We start from the raw sequence: 18883 nt of genomic DNA, 5'->3' as shown, positions 1-18883 counted from the left end.
CATAGCCTGTTGGTTTACGACAGAGTTTGTTGTTACAAAAGTTTGACTGTACATCGTCTTGGGATAAGTGGGTCAAAAGTGCTGGGAGTCCGTGCATCCGTGCTCGAAGGTAAACGAGCGCTAGCCTCTGCCTGATGTTTTTTATCTGCAGTTTGTGATACTATACATATGTGTTTAAACATTTGCCATGTTGACTTTTCGATGCCCGAGAAACAATTTGTATTTTCTAAGAGAATGTGGGAACAGCTTGAGGCGCAAAACCACTGTTGCGGCTGCTGCAGAAAGGAGTGTTGGAACTTGTGGAAGTGACTTAGGAACAAACCTCTACATCCCGTTTACCAGAGCTAAGATTGGGGACTTTTTTCAGCCACATCCAAAGCTGGGTAACACGTTTACAGAAGATCCATTGTTAAAAGGATATTTGAGGCGTGTCATTCCACATAAGGTTTGTTTGTTCCACAGTATACACACTTGTTTTTATTATTTATTTTTTAGACCAATGTTCAAGGTGTTTGACACAAAATGACAGAGAAGAAAAGCACACACACAGATAGTACGAAATTCATGCGTTAACACTCCTGTTGACGATTTTGATATCTGTGCTGTGCTTATGCATGAATGAAACCAGAGAGAGGTAAGATAGAAATTTGAGAGCTCCAGCACTGCAGTTGGTTTGGAATCTGGTCTTCATTTTATACTTTTTGAAGCCTTTGCTGTTATGCATTAGCACAGCTTAGATATCAAAATTGTAAGTAGGAGTGCCATGCATAAATTTCATGCTAACAGAGAGAGAGATGAGAAACATTATTTTGATGAAAAGAATGTGTTAAAGGTTGTTTCTGGCATTTATGTTATGGGAAATAACCATGCATTGTTTGCTCTTTATAGTTTTTTACAGAAATCAGTTCTGACCTTGAGAAATTTGGACACAGAGTAGCCACAGACATCTATGAACTGCATCTGGAATGTGATCGCAACCCTCCCACTTTAGAGCAGTATGATGCCTGGGGAAACCGTGTGGACAGATTACACACTTGTCATGCTTGGAAGAAGATGCATGATATTTCGGCAGAGGAGGGTGTGATTGCCATTGCATATGAAAGACAATATGAACAATTCAGGTAAATGGAATATACATGATTATGTCACTTTTAGTAATTCTTGAAGTGAAATGTGAAAAAAAAATGTCTGATCAACTTTTCATTGATTTTGTGTATGACGACAATTTGCTTTATTTGAAAAGGTCTTTGTTTCAGTCGGTTGTATCAAATTGCCAAAATGTCCTTGTTTCAAGCATCCTCAGGTCTGTATGGATGTCCACTAGCAATGACAGATGGAGCAGCTAAAGTCATTGAGGTATATTTTTTTTACCTTGTGCATGGTCAGTGCTATCAATCTTTGAATTGTAGGCTGCTGTTGGCTTCTCTACAGCAAGCATTTTGATAAAAATAATCTTTAAAAAATGCTTGAAATTGTTATAGTTGTTACATTTGACTTTGAACACTTGCTTTGGATATTGGTGTTGCATCATTTATGTTTGATTTGTAGTTTTTATGTCAACTACAACAGTAATGGTGACACAGGGGCTGCTTAGTGCCTGGTGTACAACTTTGGTTTCTGAGTGTTTTTTCTGCACTTTTGTGACAAAGGTTGGGATCATGTTATCCTGCCCATCCATGTATCTGGCCCTCCATACATTTGTAATTTCTGCTACATTTATAATTTACACTATTTTTGTCATCCTACTTGACCATTGAAGTGAGGAATTTCTAACTTTGGGAATTGGTAGACCTATCATCAGGGATATACATGGGAATAAGTGTGACCGTGGATGGGGTTGACCCTGTAAATAATTTTTTTTTTTCATATAAATAATTATTTTCTTATAGCCTTGCATGATGTTCATTATCAATAGTCAAGACTCAGGCAGAGGTATCCATGGGGGTAGGGTCCCTTGGGGTGGTTGGCAGTGTGGTTTTCTCTTTCTGTGAATTAAATATTTTTCACAGGTTTATTATTAATGAATTTTACATGAAAAAATAATTACTGTGTAATATGATTAATATTAAGAAATCAATAGTTACAGGAACCTAGGATCCCTGGTGGTTGGACTGTCCCAGGGGTGGTTGAGTATAATAGTTCTTTTGTTTTTCAAACTGCATGCTTTATAAACTATTTCTAACTACACAGGTGACGCATATACTTTGAATACTTAGAATTCTTAAAATATGTGTTGAAAGATTTTCACTTTGTTATAGAATTTACCTGATGTCCATAGGAACTCCTTACAAACAGCATATAGCAGATTAATCAGCAGAGAGCCCAGTAAGTTCTGGACGTCTGGGCAGTGGATGACTGAAAGAAGAGGGGGGTCTGATGTTGGTATGTGTTTACACATTTACAGTCCTATAATAATGCAAATTTAACATTCTAGGATAATTAACATCATAGTTTTGATGTTTAGTTTAGAAATAGGCATTGAGATTGAGAACATTGGCAAGAAAATCCTGTATGTCAGATGTAAAATTATTATGTGAAAGATATTTGGATTTACTTATACGTTTATTGAAAAATAACACAACATATAACTTGTAAAAGGGCATGGTACAGAGACATTGGCTCAAGCTCAAAGTGATGGCACCTACAAATTGTATGGATATAAATGGTTTTCATCAGCAACAGATTCAGACATTGCGTTTACATTGGCAAGAACTTTGGATGTTGATGGGAAGTCAGTAGCGGTAAGGTATATCAAATGCTATTTAATAAAACCCTTTTCTTCTTTTCATTATGAATTAAAAATTATATAATTAGATTAGAATTTGTGTCAAGAAGATCACATGATATGTATGTATGATATATAGATACTGTGGTCTGTATATATGTCCATTCAAAATGTTTTCTTTACAGGGCAGCAAAGGTTTGTCACTATTCTACCTAAAAGTGTTCCAAGAAGATGGCTGTTTAAACAATATTCAAGTTCAGAAATTGAAAAACAAGATGGGCACCAAACAGTTGCCTACAGCTGAGCTCTTACTTGATGGAACAGTAGCACAGAAGGTAACATGGCAGATGTACATTAATAAAGTAGTTAATTTTTATGATATGGCAGGTACTAATTTATTTCAGTAGGTGAAATTGTGACCTAGGAGCGACTCTGCAAACAACTCAACATAGTTTTCTGTTTATTCAATCATATTGCAGGGAAGTTTAGTTGGTGTGACATTCCCTATTTCATAACGTTACAGGTATCAGAGGAAGGTCGTGGAGTACCTGCTATAGCCTCCATGTTGACTGTCTCCCGGATCCACACGGCCATGATGTCACTGGGCTGTATGAGGAGAGTGCTCCACCTGGCCAGAGACTACTGCACCAGGAGGGAGGCCTTTGGGAAGAGAATATGTGATTACCCACTTCACATGCAAACGCTGGCACACATGGAGGTGAGAGTGTCTTTCTGGAAACTATGTCTAGGACTAGTCCAAAGAAGTGAATTGTTTTACATTGAATATTTATTTAGAAGTTGGGAGCATATTTTAGGGAATTTGATCTCCTGGACAGAATGAGGCAAGAGATATTGTGGACATATACACTTTAAATGCATGCGTGTTATAAACATGTATCCGTAGCAATATCAAGGTATTCATGGGCTCTGATTTATGTCTTCATTTTTCAATTTGTTCAGGTTGAAACCAGAGGAGCTGAGATATTGGTTTTGGAAGTTGGTAGATTACTTGGCCTTGATGACTGTAACATTGCCAGTGAAACTGACTTGTTGCTACTGAGACTGTTGACCCCAGTTGTGAAACTTTATATATCTAAACAGGTTAGAGCACTTTAGTAAATAAAAGAGGGGGTTAATTATTACTATTTTTTTTCATCACCTATTTATTTATTTATTTATTTATTTATTATTTTTATATAGTAATATATAATTATTTTTTTATATTTTTTCTTGAGAAAATCATTGATGCATTTTAAAGGGATAATAACTCTTCGTATGAGATCTATATTTCACAATATAAACATTGTGAATAACTCATGGAAATATAACATATTCTGTTTTACCACAAAAACGGCAGTTATAGCTATTATTCTGATATCTGAGCTTGTCTTTAGACCACGTAACCTCCATTGATGGCTATACTCTGTTAAAATCTCTTAAGAGATTTTAACAAAAAACCAAACTTTTTAGAAAAAAAACGGGTACTAACTTTGAATGTAAAAATGGATTCATTAACCATTGGTGAGTATGGGAAAATTGTTGTTTACTCCAGGAAAATTCATTATTTGGACGAAACGAAGAGTTATTATCCCTTTAACAACGAGGCCTACATGATATACTTTGGTAAATTTTGGATAATAAGAAGTGAAGTGGTGGTATAAACTCTGACAAAGATTTTTTTTAAAGAAATGGTGCAATTTTGAAGAATTTGCAGCATTAAGTATGAAACAGGCTTCAGTGGGCCTCCTTTTTAATGTATCTTCTTAACCTAAAGACAGTTTGGGACAGCTTCTTCTACAATTTTGTTTTCTTTACAGTCCATAGGAGTTATATCAGAGGGTTTAGAAAGTTTTGGAGGACAAGGTATTATCGAAGATACGGGAATTCCTGCAATTTTGAGGGATGCACAGGTACGAAGATTTTTTACTATGTCATAATTTGAAATTCCATGATATTTAATGTTACTATGTATTCAACACACACTTGTTGTAAAATATTTACAATATTTTTTCTTTCAAATCCAGATTATGCCCATATGGGAAGGGACCACCAACATCCTGTCCCTGGATGTACTTCGTGCCATAATGAAGACTGAGGGGCGTGTACTTAAAGCTTTCTATGCTGCTGTACAGGACAAAGTGTCCGCAGCATCAAAAAGAGAAGAACTGTCTCAATGTTGTGAAAACATACAGAAAGCAGCAGATGAGATCCTCAAATTTGCCAAGAATAACACTGATAGCATAGATGTAGCTGCAAGGGACTTTGCTTTCAGTTTGGCAAAAACATACATAGGTGATTGATTTTGTTATTTGTATAAGATTACATAGGAAGATTAAAGCTAAACGGTAATGTAATGAATAATATTTCACTGTAATCTTTTATAAGAATGTATGACAGTGGTAATGTATCTTTGTAGGAGCTTTATTGGTGGAGCATGCAATGTGGACTGAGGCATCCCCACTTGATATAGCTACAGCCCAGAGGTAGGTAAAAGTAGTGACTTAAAGTCGGTCTTTCTTGAATTATTGCCTTGAAAAATGACCAATATGATTAAGCCAAAGCAGTTAAGTACATGAGTTTTAATTGTTGTATGCACAGACTGCCTTATTTACATTTCAAAACTCCAATGCGGCACACATTTCTTCAGATGGTGTGCCAGGGATATGGTGCCAGTGGTTTGTCAGCAGCAACAGGGCAGATACAGCAAGGCTGCAGTGCAGACAGATTATGAACTTGTGATGGAGGGCTACCAGCCAAAACTGTAAAATACCGGAACTGTTATAAAAACCAAGATACCACCGTGTTGACTTTCAGTGTTCTGTTTTGGAAATCCTGTCTCTACCTGTTAATATGCTATACCACTTTTGTTAGATTTTTGGTAATAGTGAATGAGACTGTTATACATGTAGAAGCAAAAATATAAAATATGGTGTATTTTGACTGCTAGACATATTTTTTGTTTCAACAGTATTACCAGTGCAGCGGTGAGTTTAGTTTTAAGGTTTCTGATCATCGTAGTATATACTGAAACTAATTTTTGATCATGATTTATATTTGTCATCCACCACCACATTCAGCAGCAGCAGGGCAGTAACAGCAAGGCTGCAGTACAAACAGATTATGACTTGTGATAACTTGTGATAGATTGCTTTCAGCCAGAACTTTAAAATACCAGGACTGTTATGAAAACCAAGATGCCACCTTGTTAACTTACATTATTCTGCTTTAGAAATCCCCAGTTTCTACCTCTTTTAATTGTACCACTTTTGTTAGATTTTTAGTACTAATGTATGAAATTGTCATAAAAGCAAAGTTATATTACAGGTGTATTTCATGACTGCCAAGCAAGTTAAAATGTTCAGCAGTATTCCACCTAGGCAATAGTAATTTATATATTAAGGTATCTGTACACTGTAGTATATACCGTAACTAATTTTTGGTTATGATTTATATTTGGCATCCACCACTTAGTATTATTATATTTCATTTCAGCAGTATTCCACACAGAAATGATTATATTTTAAACATGTTTATTCATTGTAGTATATACTGAAACTATTTTTCAATCACGATTTATGCCATCTACCAGCAGGGAATTATTGTGTGAAGGCTAAATGTTAAAATTTATCATATTTCATCATATTTGCTGTTTGTTTCATAATTTTTTAAAACATGATAACCAACTTGACATATCAGCTTTATAACAACACTACATTTTGTTCCACTTCAACCTCAGTTCATTTCTCAGTTCTTGAGTCATTTGAAGATTTTTTTTATTCACAGCGACACGGAAAAAGTTGATATATCAAGGAAGATTTATTGTCACAAAAAGTAAGTTCACTGCTTTAAGATCTACAGATATGTTTTATTTATATATAAATGACTTCATATGCAAAAATATAAAAATCTGAGGAGAAAAATTGATGGGTAAAGACATTATCCTTGCAAATTCTGTACAAAATAGACACCAACACCTTTGACAATGTATGAAATATTTGAAAATTTCTGATATTGACACTGAATACAATAACATCACATCCATTAGCAATAAAACAATATCTGAACTTCATCCTGTATTTATGTCAGTATTTTAGCAGAACCTTAAATGTTCAGATATATTTATGTTATTAAAAATGAGGTCAAGAAAAATTAAAATTCCTATGCAAATTGTCATTCATTAGCAATTTTCAAAAATGTTTTTACCTCGGAAACTTGCATAACAGAAATATTTTTACGGATGTTATAACTGTTAGCAGCTACATTAAAAGATTAAAAACAAGCTAAGTGATGTATGTAAATATATAACTGTTCTGTTCAAGACAAGGAAATGGCTATCTATAGATAAAGGGTAACATCCACCTGGCTAAATGCTTAGTATTTAAATGATGTAAGATATGTCTGCATATTGATAAATGCACAAGACTTGAGTAATTTGTATCACCTGTAATGAAAAATTCCATTCTAACATTTAAAATATATTAAACTGAATACTTTGCACCAATAACAGATAAGACTAGTCAATGGACAACAACGGGATACTTTAAGACAATCAAAATAGTTAATAAAAATGAAAGTCTTTGGACACCTCTTGAAAATAGCAAATTTCACAGTTGAGAAGAATCCAACCTGATCCCATTACTGTTTACAACCATGAAGTGAAAAAAAATCCACTGAATTATGAGGGGAATGCATAGACATCCATAACTGGATAGTCCTCGTCAAGTTCATAAAATACAGATCTTTAAGATTTTTTCTATACAAGAAATCGACTTTTCTTTTTCTCTTAACCTCTAGCTCGCAAGTTTTCCTGGGGAGTCTAAAACCTATAATTTAAGATCTACTTCCATAACACAGTCCTCTGGCACAATCTGTTCCTAATGCAAGTGTAAATGTTGGATTCTGAATAACTGGTAAATTCTACTGCATAGCAAATACTTTCAGGCAATCTGTGACCTTGACTGAAGGTTGCACTCTGGGTACACACTCTTGTCATGATTTTTCAGCTTTATGTTCTGCAACATCAGCTAAATGAGATTCTGTAACAGCCCTCCTAGAATCATAACAGAGTCGAACTTCAATTTTTTTTTTTAATTTGAGCAAAATTTCAGATTACATTAAGTAGTGGACAACTGAATAAAAAGCAAGCACAATTATCAATTTACCAGTCAAGTAAAGAACTTCAAAGATCTATACATTATAACTGAAATAAATGTACCTTAAGTTTATAGATAAGCCAACTCTAACTCTGTAAGCTTTATAGTTTAGTTTAGATGCAACGCAATATGGTTCATTTTTTTATGATTTTTACCTTGCCACATCCCCGTCTATTTCCCCAGGGGCCGAGTTAGATCTTCCGTTCTTATGGTACTCTTGTTGAAAGTCTTCCTTCCCATCCTTGTTAAATGGATTTTTGAAAGACTTCTGCTTTAATATGCTCTTTACAAGAATCTGAAGAGAAAGAAAACCAATATATCTGGCTTGGATAACTCCCTACTCTGACATAAAAATATCACAACCTATATAGACAATGTATAATTTCTTAAGCCAATATGTAAAATGCTGTGGCTGGGCAATACACCAGCAAACCATCTCATTGCTATTGCAATCATATTTTTAGCTCTGTTACAAGTAAGCATTCTTACCAGTGTATCTAACTTTGGCACATGTTTCACAACCTCAGCGACCTCCTCATCAGTTACTGTGATCAGGATACAGTTCTCCTCCGTGTTTGGGAGAACCACTTGGCTGTGTTCCGTCACCCAGGGATGTACCTGGAATTTTGTTGTAATTGTGATGACATTCTGATTTTCACACCTCGCATTTTCAGTTTTTTCATCTTTTGATTCACTTTGAGACTTATGACTAATGAGCATAATAAATGGCACACAACTGTATTTTTTAATTGGATTTTCATAGTCACAAAATCATGAAATGAATGTAAATTACAAAAGAAATGTGACAAAACTTATTACTCTATTGTCTTGTACCTTAATTTCTGGCAAAGTTATTCTCTGATCTGGATCTTTCTGCAGCATCTTTGAAATGAGGTCCTTGAGGTCTTCACTCACAGCAGGACTGAAATCAAACAATTAGCATTTTATTATTTCATACCTGAGGAGCACACTGTGCACAACAGTTAGCAATGTAAAAATCTTGATGCAAGATAAATGGCATGTTCTCTTTAATCTATTTAAAATATTAGGAATAGCCTTGTTAACATCAATCAAATAATAAATAAACAAAATAATACATCAATAGTTCTACTTCAAACAACTTATCAGAATTTTCCTGCCTTAACCTCAAACTTCAATCCACAGAAACTGTCAGCCCCCTAGTGGGTTAACACTTCCTTGCCAATTCCATCCTTTTTATACTTGCCTTATCCTTATCTTGTGTCCAAAAAATGATTTTATATCCCTGAACCCACACTCACCTTTCTGGAAATATTACTGGATCTGTCAAAATCTTCTTATGAAGACCCAGGACATATTCATCTTGGAATGGGCACTAAAAAGATTATTCAGTACAAGGATAGATACTTTTAAGGGTTTTAAAATATTATAAAAGTAAAACTTTCAATCCTATATTTTGAATTAATATAGTGATGTTTTTTATTTCATTTGTTGATATGATGAAAGCCATTCCACAATGATTCTAAAAATTCACACTACGTATTAATGCATTTATACTTACATGGCCATACACAAAACTGTATAGTGTGATGCCCATGGCCCAAACATCAAGTGCCTAGAGAGAAAGGAAATGCACATGAATGTCTTTGTCAAATTATTATGATACAGGAGACAATGCAAGCTCCAGTGTAAACTAAAGAAAACCACAACTTTCTTCCTGCATGATATTAAAAGCAGGCACAAATTATGAAAATGATGAAAATGTACAAAGGATGGCATCCAATATAATCTTGTTTGGATCAGTTTGAAACCCTATTTACTGTCACAATAAGTTTTCTACTTTTTATGAAACAACAATATAATGCAAAGGAAATATTTCATTCATTATCAGAGAGCTGTGTGGCTGACTGACACCTTTTATTATTTTTCTGCAGAACACTGAACACACACATTGCATTGAACACATGCACTGCCAATAATAGAGACATGATAACACACTGTTTAGACAAGGAAGCACTGCATGTCTGCTATCATAAAAACCACACTGCAAGCTGTGATATCTACAGAAATAATACTGGGACTTTATTTAAGATCCTTCCTCCCAGATCATGTGAGATATACAAAGAGCACAAAAACCATAGTGTTGGAGCTTACTAAACATAGGAACATGTATCTAGGTGTGACTTTTGTGTCACAGTACAAACTGATAATGAGATACTTACCTTTCCACTGTATTTTTCTTTTGCATCTAAAAGAAAAAAGACAACAGGTTGTTGACCATAATAATTCATTTAAATCAAATAGCAAATATTAATTATAGTAAATTTCATTTTTTACCATACTTTTATAATTCACCTGACAACTTTTTGGTTGAGAATTAAACCAGCATTTTTTCTTTCCTTTCTTTCCTGAGCAGATCAAATATCACCCTGCACTGTTTTGCCAATACTGAACATAAATTGCCAACTGCAAGATAACCAAATTGCAGATAAAGTGACAAAATTAAAAACAGATGTACAAACACCCTACCTCGTAATGATTCCGGTGCCATGAAAGCAGGTGTCCCTGCTGTATTGGTCAGCCAGGCATCTTTACCCTCAAATGTGTTACTCACACCAAAGTCTGCTATCTGCAAAGATGGGCCAGGAAGAATAGCGGTCAATATTATAATATCAATGTCAAACTAGATTAGGTAGTTCAAGTGCGACTCTAAAGAAAAAGGCAACTTAATTCAAGGAACCACTTTTCCATGTATTGTAATCACTTTAACAGCCAAAGTATGACAGCGTGAAACTGATTTAAAATAGTATCATCCTTGCATTAGTTAATCAAATATATAAAAACATCACATGACATAAATCAAATATTTAGAACATTTTATAAAATCAAAATCATAACAACTGATGAAATTGAATAATCTTAATTGTCAGTCTTCTGGCATCTTTACCATCACACTTTTACTCCCTCGCTAATACTAATGGTGTGAGATACCAAATCAAATTGTCTTAAAAAGAGAACACAATTCAATCAAACAGCCAAAGCAATATCCAGCATACCACTTTTATTTAATTAAGCTATCATCATGATTGTAACAAAAGACAACCTGGATGCTTGCCCTCAATAAATAGAGGCTTGAGTAGAAAATGTACAGCAATCAGAGAATTGATTTTTCTCTGTATACTTATGCTTCAGACCTTCCACATGATGCTCACTAATATGTCAATGTTCGCTTGTTCTCTGTGGGGATGGTGCTACCTTACATAACACTACAGAGCTCAACAGACACATTAATTATGTTTTCTATATGACTGAACACCTGGGGTCTTCAGGATATTATAACAGGGAAAAATCCAACAGTATTCTGACCCACGCTTACCACCAACCGTTTTTACTTAATTAAAGGGATGGAAGTGGGTCAAGATACTTTTTCTGGTTTGAAAAGAAAGTAATGCTAACAGCTTTATGGGCTACATGTAGCAGTTCACCAACTATATGCTCTGAACAAAAGTATACAAAATCATGTTTTGTTAATAATATATTTTTATTTTGTACTGTACCTTGACATGACCGTCGTCAGTAAGAAGTAAGTTACTTGGTTTGATATCTCGGTGAATAATCTTCTGGAAATGTACTTGAAAATAAAATATTACAATTGAATATTTTTCCTTGCAATGTTGTAGCTTTTTAACAAATGGTTTTCAGGTGATTGCTTTAAATAAATCTTGATACCAATATGCATTTGTATACCACTTAATTTCCAACAAAGAGTGCAGTTCAAGCATTTCATAAAACGAATGAAACATGTTAAAGACAAAGATATAGTTATTATAATATACATCATAATATGTAATAATAATAAGGAACATTACAAAGCTGACATTTTTCTATCAAATCTATTCACCAAAATTTGAAAAAAATAGTTGCCCTTAACCTACAAATACTATCAGAAGTGCTTTTCAACATATCTGGAAAGTGCAAGTTTTTTAAAACCACTGATTGACTCATGTCCCCTAAAGTGGGACACATGTATTTAACAACCATCCAACCAGGGAAAGTCTGTTCTAAGATATCTGTTGATGACAGGTTAAACTGCCAAATCCTGAATTAGCAAAAGGGTAAAAGATACCACATTTGACATATCCCTATTGATGGTTCCCCTGATACAGCAATGATGCCAAATTATTCCTTTTACGAGTAGGATTAACTTTGAAGTGTATTGATTAATGCAATTTATCCTAATGTAAAAGGATGCCTAAAAGTGAAATAGGATAATCAATTGTTACAATAATTGACTTGTCACTTACAGTATTCTACTCCCAGTACCATGTCTCTAAAGTAGGATCTGGTCAGCTCTTCACTCAGAGGGTTCTCTGTGGGTAAGGATAACACCTCTCTAAAATAAAAAGAATAAGTCAAACTGGATATCAAAACATATGCTTATTTTTTCAATTTTTTAATCACTTGCCGTATGTCTTGTTAACCAAAGACATTATTCAAGTCACAATTGTGCATCCAATTAGTTTGTAAATAATAATATCTGATTGCTTGTCTTTTAACAAGCCTCAAGTATTTAACCTGTAAAAGAAACTACTAGGAACACTTTATGGTCATTATACTGGATAGCACAGTTGAAAATATTGCTCCAAAATAAAGATTAGTATCTACCTAAAAATAAACTTACCCTCCATCCACAAGCTCAAATGCTGAAAACAAAAATAAGAAATCATAAATATTTGAGTCTTCATTGAAAAGAACCCAACAGTGAAACAATATAATCAATACTGAACATTACTTAGTATGTTCCAGAGACATCTAGCCACTAAGCACAATGTTTCCAGGGATCTAATTATGCAACTGACCAGACCACTGTTGAGCCAATTAATCTTTACTAATTGTATGGAAAGGTCTGCTATCTATTATCCTACAGCAAAATGACCCAGTTAATTGTGTTTCAACAGGTCTACTAGTACACATGTTGAATGGGTATTTACTGTGTTTTTTACATCAAATATACAGACATTACCAGGTTTAAAATTCATGCCGACCCACTAGCCCCAATATTCAAGCCTTTACTTCACATTAATATCTTGGTAATTTTTTACCATTTTGGAGTACATGGATATCAATAACAAATTTTCTTAATATAAATATCTTGTAAAATTGGGCATGAGAAAAATAGAATGGAACTTCTGTTCCTGCAGCTATAAGGTGTACTTTAATTTATAATACAAGATAAAAATAATTTGCAAGTATCTGAAAATCTGGCATAGTATTACAGCTCAATCATACCCATATACAAGTTGTCCTCTGCAGGATCATCCAGCACTTCTACCAGCTTCACAATATTAGGGTGGTCCAACTTCTTCAAGATGGCAATCTCCCTGTACAGTTTCTCCAAAGGATCATGCCTTATTTCTGGACGACCTTCTTTCTTGGGAGGCTTTCCTATTAAAAAAAGCATAATATTAATACCAAGAATTGCTGATGTGATATTTTTCATTACAAAATTACCTCTCTTTCAATATTTTCCATCTCCCCTTTCAAATTGCAATAGGCTTTTAGTATTTTTTCTTCATTACTGTTCATTATTTCTTAACATGTATATACACCTCTTATTTTACACTTTGAAAATTCAATTTTTGCTAACATAATCAGAAAAAAAAAATATTTTCATTTTCTTTTGTTCCCAATACCCGACAACTCTCACAGTGTAACATTATCTCAGAAAAAAGACCAAACAAGAAGCCTAGTTAAAAAACAGAAGGATACCACAAAAATGTTTTATTCATCTTATTCCAGACAAAGCTTTGGGAGAAATGTAACTTACTGACAAAGACAAGTCTCTCACATTACAAGCATTACGTCAAATTGTTATACTGATACATTATGAACTACTAAGTTTCCAGCCCTATGAGGCAACACACTACATCTTTCTTTTTCTTGACTCAATTCTTTAAGCCTTCCATTTCAATGCTTACTAAAAAAGCCAGCTTTCTTGATTAGTTTCTTCTTGGAAATCATCTTCATGGCCTGAAAAGGAAAAATACAGTACTCTTTAGGGACCAACCCAGGACTTCAAGATTCTCTAATAACCTGCTAATAAATGCTAATATTGCATTTAGATTCTAAAGTCTTTTTAATGCAACTTCTGTTAGTATATTCTTAAAACCTGACACTTCCTTAGAAATTGTAAATCATCTAGAGGTGGTATCATTGTCTCATAACTATAAATATCATCAAGCACTAAACTGGTAAGAATGAAGCAAATGACATTCAAGCTTCTGTAAACTTTGCCAATGAGAAAACAAAAATATTCTGATGAACTCTGTATATAAGGGTTATTCTTAAGCCACTTCTTTGAAAGCTTGAGACATGTCTAATCTTTCTTCTCTTGGAAACCATACATAAGTGACAGGCTGTCAAATGAGTAAGAATTTCATCAATATCATTAAAACAACCAACAAGAGTTGGGCAAAACAAAGAGAGGTCATGAAGCACATGTAACTAACATTGTAGAAATACTCTCTATTTTAGTTCATTTCAACTCCCTCCTTACTGATTTTGCACCTTTTGGTCATGGAATGGTTTAGTAATAACAAGAAATTGCACTGGGCCCGATGTGTCCCCTGTATTATCAGACCATTTTGTTTACAATATGAATACAACTCTTGAAAGCGTGAGACATGCTGATGAAATGATCAAATTATTACTGTTGAGTGATACAATTTGAATATTTCTTACATTGGGGACATAGTTGGTGTTCCTAGTTCTCTTACTAGTATTGTACTTTTTTTCCTGCTATAACTTCTAATTTACAATCAAGGCTAAAATAACTATAAACATCAAAGCAGCAAACACAATGCTTTGATACTTACATAGTGTGTGTCACTTGTCTCATCATAAGCCAGCTTCACAATACCATAGGATCCCTGTAAAGATAAGTGACTGGTTTTTTCAATTTGAGGTGATACACTGTCTTTCTAAATAGTAGAAAAACTGAGTCATGTTCAAAGAAAAAACAAATGTTTTATAAGCAACATCTGATTTTTGGCATCTGCATGTAGCTCATGGTGCCTTTGATAATGCTTCAAAATTTTACCAATATGATATTTCTTTCATATTTAAGAAAAATAAGTAAATGTTACTTGCATCAACCTTGGGCCCATTTATTTATTTATTTACAGTATGCATCAAAAAGAATAGCTTAGATCTCAGGTTAAAATTACTGTGTGGGAATATTTAAAGAATTGTAATCACAATCAACCTATATGACAATTAAAGTAAAAAATGAGATGTTTTTAAATTTTATTTTATTACTTATAATAAAAAAAGAGATGCACTTTTCCCTAAAGAAAAAATAACCAATACCATGTGCTATTTTAATATTTGCTTCTTGTCGAGTTTTCACTTCCTTCTGTGCAATAATCTCTGGCCACATAGCAACAGCTTCTATTCATCAAATGCACACCATTAATCCTCTTTTACAAAAAAAGTAGGCAGTTTCTTAGTGCTACATCACACTGCATAGCCTCTTGGGGTCACTATCAGCACAAAAACATAGGATTAAAAGTACACATGCTTCGATGGTCTTGGCTATTATCAAGGAGTTATAAAATCTGTTATAACTCCTTGCTATTATGTAGATCTGATGGTTTGGCTAGTTGCTTTTTATTTTATTGGGAAATAGTGACATCTTTTTTAAGTAGCTCATACAGAGCTACTGAAAAACTGTTTTCAAATTCCTATCTATGGGCTGTAATAAAGCTTTCCTGTTCATCTACATTCTTTAGGAAATTCATAAAATTTCTATTTTTCTTTTCATAACAAAAAATCTTTCCATTATTAACCATAAGATATTCTTTTTGGCTTGAACACAGACAATGACGAAAGTGTGTCAAAACATCACCTAAAGAAAATGCCAATATCCTTCCTCTGGAGGCCAGAGTCATGGAAACTCATCCAATGCATTGTTATCTGACCAATTTGTCTGCCAATCCAACCTTATCCTCAGCCAGTTGAACAGAAAATCTGTACATATAATCAGCTGGGACTATGATGATTAAATCCTGAGTAGTATTAGACTTTTGCCTCAAGCATGGTTAAGGATACAAACACACCATCAGTTTCTGCACACTATCTTATTAAGACTTCTTTGTTGTTTCACCATTTTTTTTTCACAGTTATAAAAGAGGTTTTCTTGGCATAGCCCAACAATATTTCTGAACTCAACAGTGCATGCTAGATTGGTACCAGTTGGTATAATTATGACTATTAGTACAGGTACTCATCTACACTATTTAAAAAGATCTATATGATGTTAAACCTGTTATTTTTATTCAAATAAATCTTATGGCGTTCTTACTAAGTTTAATAATTTTTTTTAATATGCGAATAATCATTCTTATCATAGTCATATATGTCAGTAATGTTTGGGGAGTGAAAACAGAACAAGTGCTTCATTTTCAAGTATCTTTTGAGCAAAATCAATAAAGGTTATTGTGGTTTCATGAGAATCAATAGATTAACATCCTTTTTTCAAACAGGTAATATGTATTTTGGTAATGAAAAAAAATTAATTCATCATCGTTCTGATGATATCACATAAGCTATGACTAAATCATAGATTTAAGCTACTACTAAGTCATATCTGAAGAAACAGATAATCCAGCATCACCTTAGTGATCAGACTGGCTCAGTCAACCTTGCCTCATGGTAGTTAGCAGCAGCTGTTGCTGTGGTTACAACAAGATTACAATGTATCTTGTCAGCCCAGTCTTACAAGTGCATGATTTGCTGGACAGGAACATATCTGTCAAACTGTCCATGTACTATAGACCACATTGTTCTTTGCTTAGTATGGTGCATTGCATGGAAACTACCAATAAATCTGCTGAATGTCAAAATGTCACCCAGAGAAACAGGGGACAGGAGAGAGAGACAATATGAACATTAATCTGATTTGCTGTTATGAAAAGCTTTTTTTAGATAAAAATGGATTTTCAGACAGTACGTCTGCTACTATCCTAAGTTACTATAGTCAAACAGACCCTTCAAGTATTTGTTCACAAAAAGGCCAGTTCAACAAGTGTACTATAAATCCTATGAATGTCAGCTATCATCAAATGAAGTGCAGTAAGTGCTTAAATGTATGGAATTTAATAAAGAAATGGTCAATATTACCACTGACAAAAATCCATTTTCACCTAAGGCTCTTTTTGGATATCTGATAATCTGACACTTGAATGACATATTATCTGGGTAAAGATACTGCAATAGTGAATTCATTTGGCAGACTTAAAGAGATATTTTCTGCTGTGATTATACTAACTCAGTTGTAAATATGGTCCTTTTTTAAAGATTATTGCAGGTCTGAAGAAACCTAACCCTTCATCCATATTTCATCATGATGGCTAAAACTGCAAGGTCGTGTAGTGTTAACTAATCAAAGTGTACCTAATCTTGTCATAATGCAGCAAATTAATCATATAGACATATTATACGAAAAGAGAGCTAGATTTGGTAGCTTTTTTATACTGTTCAGCTGTAATTAAAACCCAGTGTATAAGACTAAGAAAAGAAAGAGACATGTGAATGATCTTCACAAGTGAAATATCCTGTTTGAGATACAAGGAAAGTGAAATAACATTTTCTTCTTCTACAAGAACCTGAAATAATAATACATCCATTCCATTTTGTATTCCTACCTTTCCAATTTCATCCTTGAGCATATATTGATTGAGTTGAACAAATCCATCCACGTCTGATATGGATACACTCCTGGACTCCCGTGTGGGTGTCCGCCTCAACCTGGGCGAGGCACAGGGTGAGCTGTAGGGAGAGTATGGCAGCTTAGGATAGATTTGTCTCTTTGAATTCGGTGCAGACAGCCGGGTTCCACTGTCAGCTGAAAGACTGTAAGTGACCCTGGGGGTTGGTCTCAAGTTAGGAGTACTGTGCGTGCTAAGGTCCGAGCCCTGGCTAGGAGTTGGACTCATGGTGTTATAATAAGATGAAGAAGTCCGTAAGTGAGCATCAACTTGTGATGTTGATACATTATCTACAGGTGTTGGGACTCTAAGAAGCCCTGCTGGGTCGATGATAGTAATACTGTTATTGCGGATATTGTTCCTACTTTCTTCATTTGACTCATGATTCTCTTCATTCTCTATCATGGTGGAACTTCGCCCTGAGTCATTGGTCAAGTTGGAAGTCCTTTTATTCAAGGCCCGCCTCCCTGTTGTATGATTATTTGTTACAGGCAAAGGTTGATGTGTGTCTGCACAGGGCATGTTGTCCTCTGGTGACTTCTGACAGCTGTCCACTGCTGTCACCCCTTCTATGTCCTCCTGGCTGTGATCTATGGTGGTGTTCCTAGGAAGATAACAAAAAGCAGATAAAATATATGAACAAATCCTTCTCCAAGATGTTTCACTGGTGGCATTCATATTGGGAAAAGGAAAAAAAAGAAAACCATCCTGGGTCAACAGCATAATAGATATATCTGGTAGCCAATAGTTTGGTTATTGTTTTTTATGCACTGAGAAGTGACTCACAAGTCATCTCCACCCCCATTAATGCATCTTATAAAAGTTGTTTATAGCTAGTAGCAATCCAAAGTAAAGACAAGATAGCATCTGCTTGCACTGACAGCTTAGAGGTCTCAATACTATCTTACTTAGAAAACAGGCCAATCCCACTCAATCACCATTGTGTATTGTTTGTCTGAATGAGGAAAGAGCTGGTACACTGGGCTTAGTCAACCCCAAGAAAAAGCAACAATCCATTATACTAAAAAAAATAACAGTCAAAGAGAAATTCAAAAGAGATGAGCACTAAGACAAACAGATAGGAAAATGACAGTGAAGGATTAATCTTAGTTCATTTAAATCTATCATTCTTACCAATGATGGAGTAAACATGTTTTTTCCCTAAATCCACTGAGACCCATCTTCCGGTGCCTGCTTTAGAGTGCATTATTCTTAATTTCACTACCTTACCTGTAGCAGTTGTTCTGTTCAGCTATACT

General features: G+C 34.4%; 2 protein-coding genes across 10 annotated transcripts in view; one reads left to right on the top strand and one right to left on the bottom strand.

Moving 5' to 3' along the window:
* The first annotated feature begins 54 nt into the window (after window positions 1–54).
* On the top strand, window positions 55–6794 carry LOC106163962 (acyl-CoA dehydrogenase family member 11). Its single transcript, XM_013541705.2, has 12 exons — window positions 55–445; window positions 889–1121; window positions 1257–1356; window positions 2259–2382; window positions 2599–2741; window positions 2911–3060; window positions 3249–3443; window positions 3686–3826; window positions 4543–4635; window positions 4750–5017; window positions 5142–5208; window positions 5373–6794. Exons 1-12 carry the CDS (start codon window positions 188–190, stop codon window positions 5488–5490), a joined length of 1890 nt encoding a protein of 629 aa, XP_013397159.2. The 5' UTR covers window positions 55–187; the 3' UTR covers window positions 5491–6794.
* Window positions 6523–18883, bottom strand: part of LOC106163961 (calcium/calmodulin-dependent protein kinase kinase 1) — a 35949-nt gene continuing 23588 nt past the window's right edge. For all 9 annotated transcript variants that reach the window (XM_087013812.1, XM_087013804.1, XM_087013808.1 and 6 more), the window contains 15 exons: window positions 17562–18228; window positions 14733–14786; window positions 13836–13887; window positions 13147–13302; window positions 12539–12560; window positions 12162–12250; window positions 11415–11488; window positions 10387–10486; window positions 10080–10105; window positions 9419–9472; window positions 9159–9232; window positions 8713–8800; window positions 8368–8496; window positions 8034–8173; window positions 6523–7775 (listed from right to left, as the gene is read on the bottom strand). In XM_087013812.1, coding sequence (XP_086869938.1) covers window positions 7715–7775; window positions 8034–8173; window positions 8368–8496; window positions 8713–8800; window positions 9159–9232; window positions 9419–9472; window positions 10080–10105; window positions 10387–10486; window positions 11415–11488; window positions 12162–12250; window positions 12539–12560; window positions 13147–13302; window positions 13836–13887; window positions 14733–14786; window positions 17562–18228 — 1786 coding nt within the window. In that variant the 3' untranslated portion in view covers window positions 6523–7714. The remainder of the gene's footprint in view (window positions 7776–8033; window positions 8174–8367; window positions 8497–8712; window positions 8801–9158; window positions 9233–9418; window positions 9473–10079; window positions 10106–10386; window positions 10487–11414; window positions 11489–12161; window positions 12251–12538; window positions 12561–13146; window positions 13303–13835; window positions 13888–14732; window positions 14787–17561; window positions 18229–18883) is intronic.

The sequence above is a fragment of the Lingula anatina genome, chromosome 1 (genome assembly GCF_051362555.1).
Source record: "Lingula anatina isolate TDL-2025a chromosome 1, LinAna3.0, whole genome shotgun sequence".
Classification (NCBI taxonomy): Eukaryota; Metazoa; Brachiopoda; class Lingulata; order Lingulida; family Lingulidae; genus Lingula; species Lingula anatina.
The sequence above is the reverse complement of the archived record's forward strand: the minus strand, read 5'-3'. Positions and strand labels throughout refer to the sequence as shown.

Coding starts and splice junctions, on each gene's coding strand:
- LOC106163962 (XM_013541705.2), top strand. CDS start 188: ATGTTGACTTTTCGATGCCCGAGAAACAATTTGTATTTTCTAAGAGAA. Junction 446..888: donor GGCGTGTCATTCCACATAAG/GTTTGTTTGTTC, acceptor TGCTCTTTATAG/TTTTTTACAGAAATCAGTTC. Junction 2,742..2,910: donor TTGATGGGAAGTCAGTAGCG/GTAAGGTATATC, acceptor TTTTCTTTACAG/GGCAGCAAAGGTTTGTCACT.